Genomic DNA, 15,374 nt, shown 5'->3' on the forward strand with positions numbered 1-15,374 from the left:
AGGTAGGGCTCCTACACCAATAAAAACACTAGCTGATATAGATCAGCTGAAATCAACGAATTTTTATTGGTGATCAGCTGAAATAAACGAATTTTTATTGGTGTAGGAGCCCTACCTGTACTGACATCACACGAATGCACTACGGCTTTGTTTACGGAGGTTAAGGGGGAGGATATTTTTTTGGATATGAACTACCAAAATATTCCATCTCAATTATCAAGAAAATCTATTATTATATCGTGAGAAAATATGTTTTCTTGGCAAATAGAATATATTTGAGATAGATTTGATCAGATAAACCAGAATATCTTGATACTCAGCTATCCAGTAGAAAAATCTGTGGCAACGCAGAGAATCTGCAACACTTTAGTCTTATCATTTCAACTGATTCAACAACGTGAATCTCATTACAAGTCATTCATAAAATTTTGAAAAGGAATTTGAATAATGTGATTTTTGAAAATTACATTGGATTTCCAATTATTAGGATAGTGTCAATAAAACATGGAGAAATTGCCCTAGTAAAATATTTTTCAGATATTCACAAAATTCAAATTCTTTTGAATTATCATTTTCAATTTCTCTTCTGCTTCATCAATAATTAATTATTAAATTCACTACACTCTAATGTTTGATCATTAGTGTTGAAAAATTGAATTGAATAAGTTTCAAAATCAAATCGTCTTCATAAAATATGATCAAGTGCTTATGAAAATCAACTCAACTATTATGTTATTTCAGTTTCATTGAAATTCAATCTTATCCATTTGTCAAACTTTATCAATTCATCAGATTTAACCATTTTTTAAATGAATGAATAATGAATTTATTGCCAAATACAAGGAATATTTTCACAAATAGAAATAATCATTGAAATTCAATAGTTTTTGGAATGACTGGAAAAGAAGCCTTGAGCTGCAGCCACCAGTTCTAAAAATAAGAAGTACATTTTTTAATCTTATAACAGCAGTACAAATGATACAATTCTGTTGATGGATGATAATCTATGGATGTTGAATTTTATTAATAATCCAAGTACTTGATAAACAAAATATAAATATTCCATTATCTAGTACGGTATTCAATAATATTAATTAAACAAAACTCACCAGACATCTCTCCATCACTGACAAACTCCTCTCCCCCAATATCCATGCTCTCTCTCAGCAGATAGAAGTTGATCCACCCTTTCGATAGGGTTAACAACTCCTCCTCACTGTGTTCACTTCCTCCTCGAGGGGTGGTGGCCAGAGCATCCCTCCCCTTGTGTCTCTCTCTTGCCACCCTCTCAATCTTTCCGAACAACAATTTTTCATCCTTTTCCACCTGAGTCTCCTCGGAAGACGGACTCACCGGATGAAATCTGCCAATCATCACGTTGCCCCGTTTCCCAATCAGTCTCCCCTTCATTATAGATCCTACGTTGAGGTTAATCTTCCCCGTAGAACTCAACCCTATCGTGCCGTGAACGGTGTGTCGACGAGATTTTTCGGTGGGGGTGGTTTTCCCGGACCGATCACCGCCCCCGGCATGTATAGTGTGCCGCCTCCCATTGACGTCCACCTCACCCAAACCCGCGCTCAATTTGAAATACTGCCCCGTTTCCCGCGTTCTATCAGTATCGTTTCACGCCCGTTTCCGCTGCTACTAGAACTGCCCAAACTGTCCAACTCTGGGGCCAGCAGGGTTTTTCTATCACTTCCCTCTCCAGCATTCAACAGCAGGATGTCTGAAACAGCTGGAGCTGAAGCTCTTCTGGGTTGGGAATCTTTGGGAGATTTCATTTCTTCTCCCGACTCCAGAGAACCACTCCTCTCCTCTGGGATAGCTTCGAAACGCTGGTGGAACCTACTGCTCAAATTACCTCCCCTCCTAGATATCGGCAGTTTTAATCTAACCTGAGGCTTACTAGGTGGTAAGGAGTTTCTTGAAGATGGCCTATAATTGATATTCAATCCAGGTCTACCACTAGGAGAGGTTGCAGGTGTCCTAACATCTTTTTGTTGTTCCATCTTCTTGGGTTCTTCCTTTTGATTTTTAGCCCCCATCTGTTCCAACAGATTCGTCTCCCCCGATATGAAACATCTCTGATGATGTGAGGAAATATTCGGCATCTTTATCCTCACATCACTCTTCTGCACGTTGCTCTCCTTTATCTTCCTCTGTTTATTAGTTTTCTGTTCTTTACTACCCTTCCTTTCCACTCCCACAGCCACATCTCGTTTATCTTTCATGTTTTTCAAATGTATCTCGTTACAAATATCACATGCTTCGTACGAACAAGTCAGTATACTATGTAGGGCCGATTCGTTGGTTTGTACACTTATACACTTGAATTTACCGGCCTCTATTACTAGCTCTTCTTCATCACTTACACCCTCTCCCTCTTCCTTTGAAGGAACCACTTGTTCCTCATTGAACTCCAACTTTGCCAGTTCTTCATTTTCTCTCAAAGCTTCCAGTAGAATATCTTTAATCTCTTCATCCTGCTCGTCATTTTTCATATCTTGTAACAAAGTTGACAGTATCACTTCTGAAACAATCTTATCTAACTCAGGTGTTGATTTGATCAGTTGTTTACATTTCAACCACTTGCTCTCCTTAGTTTTCTCCAGGATTTCATCCTCATTGGGTTGTAAGTTTTTCACCTGACTGACAGGGTTTTCTTCCCATTGTGTGGATTTACACTCAACTGATATATCCTCACTGTCCTCTGATGTTAAACTGTATGCTCTCCTATTAGTATAGAGATCAGGTTTGTAGAAACTTTCATGGTACTCACTTTTGGATAGTTTTGAAAGTTTAGGTGTCCTCCTAACTATCGGTCTTTTAAATATTGATTCATATCGTTTCTCTCGCTTTGTTGTGTGGTGTTCAGAATGTTTTTTAATCTCACTATCTCTCTCCATCAATTTTTTCTTCAAATTTTCTGGGATGGATTCCGTCCGGATTTCACTCATCTCTCCTGACAATGTCACAAAGTATGCATAGGCTTCAGTTGTGCGTTGTCTTACTAGTTTTGTGTTGTTTTCTGGTAGTAAGGATATCACATGACCTCTAACCAACCTCTCATCGTGTCTGTTTTTTGCACTCCGGTTGGTTCCATCACCTTGTTGGTCACCACTGGAAGACAGACAAGTTTCTTCTTGAGATTGAGGCGCCTCCTCCAGGCTATCAGCCATACTCAACTCACTGTCACTCGAATAATCAGCTGATGACGTGTTGACAACCATAGACGACGTCCTAGGTTTGGCAGAGTAGCGCGGTATGATCAAATCTGATCCAAAGTTCTCAATCTCAGGTCCCTCCAGACTCGACAAAACCTTGCCATCCTCGGTCTGATGCAATGGAAGACGTAGCATTATCACATTCCCGCAAATTGTTTCATCCTCTTGTTTATCCTTACAGGTACCATCACAGACCACCTCATGTTGTTGGGTTGCATCGTTTTTCTCATCACTGTTCTCCCTTGACAAGCCGACCCCCACCTCCACACTCTGTCTATCACTTAAAGGCAACCTGGGCAACATTTTCAAGTTGTCACCAGTTGTACTCATCACATTACCCATCAGATTCTTCTTACCCAAATTAATATCACTGGTACTAGTCATAACCTCATATGTTCTGTTCCCATAAAACATGTTGTTCACTTTCCTCCTACATGTCTCCTCATAGGTGGGGTCCCTTCTGCTGCTCCCACACAGCTCCAAAAACGACACACTGGTCCTCCCGCTTTTGGGATCCTCTTTGAAGCCCAACTCCTTCAGGAGATCTCCCTCATCATTTTCATCCCCAGACTGTGCCTCATAGTTAGCAGGCAGCTCCCCACAAGACATACTCCTGCTATACATGTCACGCCTCACTGGAGTATTCACAATGCTACCTGTGGATTGTCTGTGGTCTACACTTCTGTCCTCAAAAATTTCCCCGGCATCTGGTACCTCGAATTTCCCCTCATTTTCAACCTGGGTCGTATCAGTTAGTGTACTCTCGTCAGTCTCCATCATCTCCAAGACACAATGCATCTTTTTGGTAACATCTTGCTCGACAGGATCAATCAATACACACTCAGATGTGAGCACCAGAGGTATCCCAGCATTAGATGCACTGCTCTGGTTGTCACTTTGGCTGGAGTCCGACAGATGGAACGGGGAGTTCTTAGCAGTCTGCCTAGTATCCACAGGATCGATTATTGCAGTCTCTGAAGTGATCACTAACCCCATATTTGTAGGGGAAGCTTCTCCATTCTTTTTCTTCTTTCCATTCTCACTAGTCGAATAACTCTCAGGTGTGATCGATGTTATGCTTAGTGTAGAATCCTGAGTAGAACTCGACCTGTCTGACACAGTTTGACACAATGTGACAGATGTCGAGGTGAAGTCTGACGTGGTTTTCAGTTCGTTTGTGGTCATGACAATGTCGGGACTTGTGAAACTGCACACCTCACTTGAATCGTCCAAACTACAACACTTTCTTCCCTCTGCTGTACAAATATCACAGTCTGTTATGTAGCAATCGGCACTCTCACTACTCTGCCCGGATTTCGGTGGGGAACCGTTACTTTTATAATTGTTATTGTTGTTACTACTACCACTATCACCACTATTCCTCTTATGATGATGGTGGTGATGATGGTTCTGATGAGAATTCGTCGGTGCCGCGTTGGCTTGGGGTGGGGGACTTGGGGTGTCATCCTCAAGAATGGCAGAATCCATTTCTGTGTCATTGTTGTTTGTCTCAGCTTCACCTCCCACTCCTTGAGGTGGTGTTTCGTGATTGTTTTCACTACCCGTCTCCTGTGAGTTTCCTTTACTAATCCCACCGTCTTTTTCCAACACAAACCTTCCCTTAGCTGATTTTATCAACCGTTTTCCAGAGGTTTCTCTCACCTCCTTACAACTATCACTACCCAATTCCCCGTCAGCAAACGATTTTGACCTCGTGTCTGCATAAACTTTTCTCAATTATCTTCTTGGGTCAACTTTTGCAACAACAGTCTCGTTTCCTCACTATTGTCATCTAACTTATTGCTTCCATCCTCAAGACAACTGACATCCATGGAAGACTGTCTCCTATCCTCCGACACAACCTCACCTGGCAAAGTGATCTCGCTGATCATTTTACTCTCCCGAGCAGTATCCAGGAAAAACTCAGGACTAGTTTCCACCTCTTTGGTAGAGTTATCTTCGTTGGAGTCGTGGTGACTCACTTGCTCCCATTGTTTTAAATCTATGTTTGTACTAATTGGTAACGTGTTGTCTATGATTCCATTTGTCGGGACTTCGTCAAGGTGGGTGTGCGGATCCACACTTTGAGGCCGGACTCCGTCAAGGTGGGAGTGCGGATCCACACTTTGTGACCGGACTTTGTCAAGGTGGGAGTGCGGATCCACACTTTGTGACCGGACCTCGTCAAGGTGGGAGTGGGGCGGACTTGTCTGACAAGCCTTGCTGACGGTTGTGACGTGTTTTTTTCTGCGCTGACGGCTGGGGTGTGGGCCGGAACCTTTCAGAAGTGGCCCACTGCGGTCAGTTGGCAACCCTGTGGATGACACTGATGGTGTCGGCATGGTGGCAACCTCGCTGTCACCGCAGGACTCCGAGGAGCGTTCGCGGGAAAGTGTGAACTTGCGCATCACAGTTTCGGGCACCGAGAAGCGTCGGTGCGGGAGGTTCGAGTGTTGTCCCGGAGTGCCGTTGCTCAATACTAGGCCTCCTTTCAGTAGGTAGTTGCCGCTTCCCATGTCTGGCAAGTTCGAACTGCACATTGATTCGCTGTAACAGAAACACTAAATTGAAATTTATTCACCATTGTTTAGTTAAATATCACTATTAAACATTCATTCGGTAGATAACATCAAAACAGATTTATAGATGATAGATTACATAAGATGACAGATAGATGATAAAAACAGATCATTAAACAGATAATACATAAAATTGGAAATTATTATTTGTCGTCTTCTAGTGACAATTCACTGTTAACAGACATTTGTGAATCAATTTCATCCAGCTTGTAGATTTCATTCACCTGTAAGTGTTGGTGCTATAGTGAGGTCCACGTTATAATGGCAGTATTTGATATCATTGGTGCTGCTATCCTTGTCCCAATGGTTTAAGACGCGCAATGGTTTTTTCAACCAGTATTTTAGTTTATTTTATAGATAAGAAGTCATAGACAGTGTTCAAATCTAACACAATCCACGAAAGAGTACTATATATATATATATATATATATATATAATATATATATATATATATAATATATATATATATATAATATATATATATATATATAGTGATCTCATATTTGATACCTTAAATAAACTAAAAATTTATCCTGTAGTTATCCAATCAAAAGTACAATATTAATCTATTCCTGCACTCTTACGCCACTCCACAATATTCCTCAAAATAAGCAATCCTACTCAACAAATTCTCCGCTATTATTACGAATATACGATGTGAGAATGATGATATCACAATAAATGCAGCATAGATCTGTAGCAGTTGAGAGGCAATTAGGCCTAATTGGAACTGCCTGTTCCGACCTCAATGATAAACCCCTACGCTGGCCCATTTAAGCCAACTATCAACCAGTCACTTTGCATCCATAGTATGATGAGTCCTACCTCAACAAGCTGTACTCTTTAGTGGATTGCGTTAGATTGATGCAATGTTTTCTTGGTTTCATTTATTATTTATTCAAACATTGATACATACAATATCATTCTCAACTATGAATGATTGGAACAACATGACTTATCTGTGACTTTTATTAGAACATAAAGTAATATCATAGAGAAAAAGAGATATCCCATGGTATAAGTCGTTTATGTTCCAAATTTCAAGCTGTTTTTTTTTCAACTCAAGACGATTACTGTCGATTATGACTGTTTTGTTGGGGTGAGAGTGTAAGAAGGGTACAGTATGAGAGATTACCAGCATCACATAGCTTCATAAAAAGATCTACTAGGACTATCGGCTTGAGTTAACACAAAAATACGGCCAGAGGGATTTTGAATAATACATCTAAATGGTAAAAATCGGAAGATATTGTTTATCAAAAACTAAAATTCATCAGAATTGATTTTTTCTTTAAATTCTACTCATTTTCGAAAAATCATAACTTAGTACTCATTGGAGATAGAGAGTTTCAAATTATCTCATTTTATTTATGATCTAAAAAAAGACGAGAGCAATTTTTTCTGTCCGATGACTGGATTTGGCAGAAATAGCTGAAAACTGGAAAATGAACCGAAAATACAAGGTTTTTGGGACATTCTGTATCTAGCACAAGGAAATTTTGCATGAAGAAATTAGTTCTGGACTTCTCTTATGTATCCAAATGATATATTGAAAAATCAGAACTACAATATAAATTGCAAGCACACCTCCTCTTCATGTCTATATTGACTGGACTTTGGTAATATCTAGAAAAGATAACATATGCTATCTTATGCTAGCTAATATATATACAAGGTGTAAATCTGATATTGTAATATTACATTTTTTTCTCGATTGGAATCGAATCTTCAATTCGAGATCTATAAAACTTTATAGTAAATATCAGAGTAATCGATATACGGATAACTTTTTGACTGAGAATTTATTGTAAATGATTGTGTTGCATGTTCCATGGTGTCACCGAGGCTGAGTTGACAGAATTAACAGATAAATGGATTATTTAAATAGAGAGGATATATAAATTTAAAATAACAGTTTCAAAATAAAGTTTTATTGAGAACAAATGTAAAATGTGAATTATAAACTTGTAATTTATAATTCTTTGGTGACGTGTCCGTGAAGTCGTCACTGGTTTGAGGTGTCTTATGCTTTTTGCTAGGAGGCTTGCTTCTTCTCTAAAAATGATGGCTGGCTGTGTGTGTTCTAATTTTGCTCTCTCTGAATATTTTTCTGTTTAAGTGAAATTTTAATGTTCTAAATTGAGTTTTGAACAGTTTATAGTGTTCTATTTTTGTCTATGATTATTTCTTGTGTTTACAAGCCTATAGCCATTGTTTTTTCAACTACATAAGTGGATAAGTATTTAGCTCGTAATGATTTTAGATGCTTAAGTGTGTAAAGTATTGTTCTTTGTGGATTTGTGTAATATATTGCCAAAATTCTTCTGAAGATTATAAGTTGGTTTGCTCTGAAAACTGGATTTCTCATTCATAGGCGATAGATCCATTCATAGTTTATCAAGAATCTATTACGTTGGAGCCGATAACTTTCCTTAGGTTAATAGGTGAAAAATAGCTATCCAACCGATTTAGGAGAAATTGGTAGCACGGCAATATCTATCTTCATGCTATATTTTCTCAATGGTACTATATTGTAATATTATATTTTTAGATGAACTCCTTTTTTAGATTAGATTATAATTTTAAATTGAAAGTGAATAGAAGTCAAATTTATTATTAAAAATGAGACTGTTTCAGTTTGAACTGATGACTCAGAATTTAGGAAATATATTGATAAACTGTATCTATAATTGAAGAATTATAGGAAGTACTGTATTGGATATTGGATGCAATATTATTTGAAGTCCATTATCGCTGAAAAGATTGAAATATACTATGTTCAGTTGAATATTAATAAATTTCTAATTCATTTGAATATTAATAAATTTGAAAAATTACCTATCGGCAGATAGACTTCTAGGCGGGGGCCAGGCGTCTCTTATAGTCCAAAGTACATCTTCTAGGCTTGTACAGTTGATAGCTGAAAAAAATTAATCAGATTAAAAAAGCTCATTCCATTACAATAGAAAATAGCATAAAGAGCTAGCTATCAACATAAAAATGGTAAAATGAAGCCAATATTATCTTATTAAATTATACACTTCATTATAATCTGTATAGCAAATTGAACACTGTTAACAAAGATGTTGTAGAGTTGTTGAATAATGGAATAAAAGACCAGTAAGTTTTTTTCCTACTTGAATAGTTTTGTTGGCCCAAAATTAAAGTTTCAATGCTCGAGTAATATAATAGCCTACAACTGATGAAGATGCCTTCAGCTTTGACTCGAATTTTGTGTCATAAAATAATATATTTAATAGCTTTATTGCCACAAAATTTAAGTTTCAATGTTCAATGCATGGTGAGGTCCACGTTATAATGGCAGTGAAGAAAAACAGGGGGACAGACTTGCCGATTCTCTGCCTTGCCACTGCATTTTATACAGAATAGCTGATACCGGTATATCTTATGTAATATTATCTGTTCATTCTTGTTTGAAATAGTCAATTATATTTTATCCGTAAAAAAATTTCATTGATTAAATAATAAATTTTCAACAGTTTTTCGTTTAATTAATGTCACATTACTTTGTTAAAAAACGATCTGACAAAATGTTGTGAAGCTAGAAAAAGATAGCGCTATCTTCTTTGTCGAATGAAAGACAAGGATAGCAACACCAATGTTAATCAAATACTGCCATTATAACGTGGACCTCACTATAGTAAACTACAACAACTGATGATGATGATGATGATGATGATGATGATGATGATGAAGCATAAAGCTTCAAAACTTTTAAGTTTTGTATCAATGTTCTATAATAATTGAGGATAACCAGACTGTATATTGTATTTTATATCATTGTAGCAAATCATTTGAAGTCAATTCAAGACTTCTCGTTAAATTATCCTTAAAATATGCTAAATTACAGAAACCATTAGTTTGACAGATTCCAATTCATTAATTAAATAAATCATCATTCATTCCATAAAACTCAAAATTCACTAATATTTTGCTGATTGCTCATGACTCTCACCAAACGTATAGATTTCTGCTGAATTGGAGATTGATTTTTTTAGAAATTTCTCATTAATCCGAGAGATTTTTCTCTCGATTACTGTAAGTTAAATAAGAAACATTCATACTTTCGTTTTGCTTCCGTTGTCAGCAAATATACAATTACACAGGATCTCATTACTGTACTTGTGAAAAAAACTAGAGGTTTAAAATAACCGCAGCAGAACTGAAATGGAACAGTTCTCAACGGATTGAATTTCTCTTGAAATCTTCACGAATCATTAATTTCAAGTATCATTGAACTGAGATGGTTTGAAAAAACGAATCTTGTCCAAGATCTTAATAACGTCTAAAGAGGTTTGATTAATGATTTAGATCAAGATAAAGCATGTAGTTGTTCCTATTAACTTTTTAATGTATTGCTGAAAGAATATTACGTTTGTGAATGCAAATTCCATTCCCCAGTTTCATTATATTGGATGCTCAATTAAAAAAATATTATAGAATATTTTCAAAATATATACTTCAAACTGCTTGATTTGATTGAAACTCATAGCCGTTGCACAAAAGCCGGTTGAATTTCAACCGTGATTTATTTCATGAGCACCAATCAGAGAAGGCTTTTTTGAAAAGACAGCTTGCACAAAAGCCGGTTAAATTTTAATCGTGATCAATTCCAAGAGAATCAATCAGAGGAGGTTTTTTTGAAAAGACGGCTTGTTCACTTTTGTTTGCAGACGACGTCATGAAGTGCAAGAGATTTTTAATTAATGCTGGACTCAAAAATCAATGGATTTTATTTTGTATCATTTGAAATCAAGTTTTCACCATTTTTGTAATTTTTTTGGTAATGTTGATTATTTTATTTTTTCTGTAAGTTGACCACAAATACTGGTTAGTGTGGTCAACTTAGTTCCTATTTAAAAAAAAAATTAATTGTAATTTGCTATGCTTTTGTGAAAAGGAATCAATGAATTTCATTTCATTTCAAAGGCAGCTTCTCTGATTGGTTCTTGTGGAATTAATCACGGTTAAAATATAACCGACGTTTGTGCAACCGGGCCTCACTTTATAAAATCTAGAACCGTTTGTAAACAATAAGAGCGCAAACTTATCTCAATCAGAGAAGCTATTGAATATTAATATTAGAATAAAAATTATATGAATACGAAAAGATTTAAATTCTCAATTTTAATTTATTCACCCAAGAACAGTCATAAAATGAAGTTTTCACAGAAATATTATAAACAGAAGGAAGCTGTAAGTTAATGAATTTACAATCATCAATATTTTCCAACGAGTGATACAATTTCTACACCTCAATACATCAATAAAAACAATATAAAAATCTTGAAGTACCCTTCATTTTTTAAAAACTTTAAATGACATTTCAACTTGAAAATGATCTAAGTTAGGGTCGAAACTAGTTGTTGAAGTATTTAAAAGTTCTTGAAAAATAAAGAGTACTTTTATATTAAATATTTTTATATTGTTTTTATTAATTTGTTAAAAAGTAGTCCATGTGAGTGAAGTGTTTTTACCTCGATACATTTATCTCTATAGTGAGGTCCACGTTATAATGGCAGTGGAGAAAGATAGGAGAAAAATGTTGCCGATCCTTTGTCTTGTCAATGCCTTCTTTAGACGGTAGCTGATACAGGTTTATTGATGTAATATTAACTGTTCATTCTCGTTAAAAATAATCAATTATATTTTATCAAGCAAAAATTATATTTTATCAATAATTTCATAAAGAATTTTCATAATTGAGATGAAGTATTTTGTTAATCAATTATGAATTCTACATTGTTAAAAGGCGACCTGGCAACAGAGCAAAGCGAGAGAGAGATAGCGCTTTCGGCTTTGTTGAATGATAGACAAGGATAGCAATATCTTTGCTAATCAAACACTGCCATTATGACGAGGACCTCACTCCCTCCATCCATTTTATTGAAAATCACAAATAATTATTATCGCAATATAATATGATTGAGAGAAGACAACAGGCATAGTCCAAAACTGCCTTTCTCCCAAATTTTGATGAATAAGTTTCGAAAAAAGAATGAGGTTATGTTTTTACTTTTCACTCTGAAAAGTCCAATTTTCACTTCAAAACTAATGACTAAACTAAAAATTTTAAATTTTGATCTTAAAAACCTAAATAAAAACAAAAATATTGCACTCAAATCTCTATTAATTGGAAATTTTTGAGTGATTTTGCAAAATTTTGAGCCAGAAGAGAACCACAACTTCACTATAACCTCTAGAACATGAAGGGAATGGTGTCTTTTTCCCTAGTGGCTATAAAACAGATCACACCGGGGGTTGCAGGGTACCGCTAACCTATTCCCTCCCTCCTTGTCTATTAAAATATTCAGCCACTATCGATTAAGACATTGCTCACAGTTGAAACCAGATTCACTTGAAACAGTCAGCATTTCTCAATATATAACATCCATTCTTTCCATTCAACCAATACTGCAGTGAATCTCACAGGTAGACACAGTCGCTAGTGTCAGTATTGAGAGAATGGAAGTATTATAGTGTTATATGTGAGGATTACTGTCAGTTTGAGGTGAGTTTAGCTTTAGTGCAAACGGATTAGGGTGTTGAGTTAGTGGGGTACCTAATTCTAGCGGTCTATTCTAGTGAAAGCTGTAATTGGAATTGAAACTTTGCTGGAAAAGTAGCCTATTCTTAGATACGGTACATATTTTATCGTTCTTGTCCAATATTATTCTCTGTAATGAAATAAAACACACACATATATCGTCAAATTCTACAGTTCGGCATTGCAATAGGCAGTGCCTACAGGAGTGAAACAGTTGGATTTATGAGCGTCCGAGAAAGTTGTATCCAAGAACTTGAAAAGCAAGGCATACTACAGTGTTAGTGAATATATGAGTGATGATTTGTAGAAATGCTGTCTTGCTAAACAGGCCTTATGTATGTTTTTGTTTTGTGTGTTATATTTTATGTTTTTTACGCCATCGATCCCATATTATGGGTAAAGGAAGCAGATTTAGGTATAAAGGTTTAAATGTGCGTTTTAATTTCATTATGGAATTGTTCTACAACATCGACAGTGACTCAGTAGGATTATTTATCTGTGTTATTTTTATGTATTTTCATAGGACCTACATTAGCTTATTTATACTTCCATGCAAGTTTCTATGGTTTCATCTATTGATAATCTCCGCGTTATTTGTTATAAGACTTGAATTTACTATTGTGGAAAGCTTTCTAAATGAATTTATGACAGCTATAAAAATGACTTATAAAAATTATGGATGGATGGAGTCTCAAAGGATGCAATAGATATACTCGTACTTCATGTGAGAAATTGGAGGGTGGAGGCAAGGAATCGAGATGGTTGGAGAGGCAGGATTGAGGAGGCCAGAACTCGATTTGGGCTGTAGGGCCATCGAAGAAGAAGAAGAAGAAGAATAAGAAGAAGAAGAAGAAGAAGATAAAAATGACACATTCATGTATGGTAATTTATAAAGCATTATGCATTGTATTTGATGAGAAGACAACTTTTTCTGTGAAGAGATATCGCATTGCGGGCCTAACAGATATTTTTAAAAAGCCAGATTACATATTGAGCATTTGTATCTACTCTAAGTTATGAACAAAAGCGTTGTAAATTAATTAAGTTGAATGAGATAGTCGTGTGTTACCTTGCTTTATGTAAACAAAAATTTATGACGTTTTAATAATTAGAAGACGTATTGTTCTAATCTGTAGCTTCACTTTATACTGTACTTTCAGCACGTAACGTAGTGTTGGCTTTTTGCAGAAGAGATTGCAAAATTGTTCTATTTCCGAAATTTATTGTGGGGTTATATATTATGTTGGATGATTGTGATATAATAATCTACTTGAGTACAAAACGTATGCTATTTTGTTACTTGTAGAGAGAATATTCATGATTCTCCAGTTGTGATACTGAATACATTTTACCTATTTATTAGTTGCTCTTCAGTTGTCTGTTTAATAATAATTTGTCCACGGTATCTTCATCTTTAATCTCTAACTATTTGGAATGGAGAAAAACAATAACAATGAAATTCAAATGATAGATTATAATTGGAGCTTAAATAATAAATATCAGCCGAATATGCCACTAACTGAATTATTTTGTCTATTATGATCTCAATGTCTATAGAAGGTGTTTTGAACATATAACACAAGAGTTTTGAATATATTCATCCACTTTCTTGAAACATTATAGTTCTACTCTTCTCTATTTTTTTCACTTTGTAAAGTAGTAGCATATTTTTATAATTTGCAAATGATGTAATAATACAATTTCCAAGTAGCTCCGATTCAGTATAGAGCTTACAACTGAATTGAATAATTGGTTTTATTTTCAAATTATTCTATCGCACGTATGAACATGTATCTGCATTGGCATCAACTATATAGACTAGATTGGCTGATTGCATCAATTATTGTCCATCTTTTTGAAATTATTCCTTTTTTAACAATAAACCTTCAATACTGCAATAATAAAAAATGAAATCTATGGATAAATTCTCAAATTTACTTACAGGAAATTCAGCTCTTTTAATCCATACTATTGATATTCCTTGATTGACACTATATTTCTTGAAGATATCACATTTTTACTAACTATTCCTCTCCAACCAGGCTTCAAGAATTTTGAAGAACATCACTGACAACTTACTAATCAAACTGCATGAACTTTTGGAAAACATAAAATCGTAATATTCAAATCCACAACTACCACACAGACTTATTTAAATTAAATTATTCACTATCAACTTCCCATTTCAACACAATATTATGAAAAAGACAATATCATGATTCTTAACTTTTGAAATAAAATCCAACACTATAAACTTCCTTTTGAAAAACATGAAACCATTATTTTCAACGTTACAACCACCAAATTTCAACACAGATTAGATTCAACACTGGCTTGTAAAAGACTACCAAACTAAATCACCGTAACTTGTTGAAAACTCTATTTGTAAACATTAATTTGGCAACAAATTTACACCAACTTAGCACGTCCGTAGCGAATTCGGTTCGTTTATTTTTCGTTTTTCAGAACTAGTGAGCGCTGTAAGTTCAGCCCGGTATCACGGATCGGTCCCTACTCCCGTGTCAAATCGGTTTGGCGTCCTAGTTCCATCGACTGCCGCTACGAGCGCTGCCAGTTTACGATTATTGTTCATGCTCAGAGACTTCCTCTTGATCTATTATTAAAATTTACTATTTGTCCAACAGCCGTCTAAACCTGAACGTCTAGCTTACCCCCTAATGTGTTTCGTTTGATCTTTTTTTCACGTGTTTTGGTTTGTTTGTGTTTTGATTCTATTTCCTCATTTTTTGTGGGAGGGGGCTATTTTCTTGTTTTGATGATCGGATCTCTATCCTCTTTTAATTGTGTTTTATCCGGTTTTTCAACCGACAAAATTGAAAATTTACAGTTTTTGTTGTTTTCGAGTAAAAATGTACTAAATTTTAGAAGAGTGAAATCATAACCCTATTTCGGACATTTAAAATGTTAATTCTAAATTTGGGTGAGAAATAGTAGAAGGAGTATCCTTAGTTTTTCTCTCCCAATCAGTGCTTTCTTGTA

At 35.5% G+C, this 15,374-nt stretch overlaps 1 protein-coding gene across 1 annotated transcript in view; it reads right to left on the minus strand.

Annotated features, from left to right (window-relative positions):
- LOC111052746 overlaps nt 1-14,876 on the minus strand; it is a 33,523-nt gene extending 18,647 nt beyond the window's left edge. Inside the window, 5 exon segments of the mRNA XM_039431834.1 lie at nt 1,110-1,575; nt 1,578-4,966; nt 4,969-5,774; nt 8,645-8,726; nt 14,317-14,876. Coding sequence (XP_039287768.1) covers nt 1,110-1,575; nt 1,578-4,966; nt 4,969-5,743 — 4,630 coding nt within the window. The 5' untranslated portion in view covers nt 5,744-5,774; nt 8,645-8,726; nt 14,317-14,876.
- Nucleotides 14,877-15,374: the final 498 nt, after the last annotated feature.

The sequence above is a fragment of the Nilaparvata lugens genome, chromosome 7 (assembly GCF_014356525.2).
Source record: "Nilaparvata lugens isolate BPH chromosome 7, ASM1435652v1, whole genome shotgun sequence".
Taxonomy (NCBI): Eukaryota; Metazoa; Arthropoda; class Insecta; order Hemiptera; family Delphacidae; genus Nilaparvata; species Nilaparvata lugens.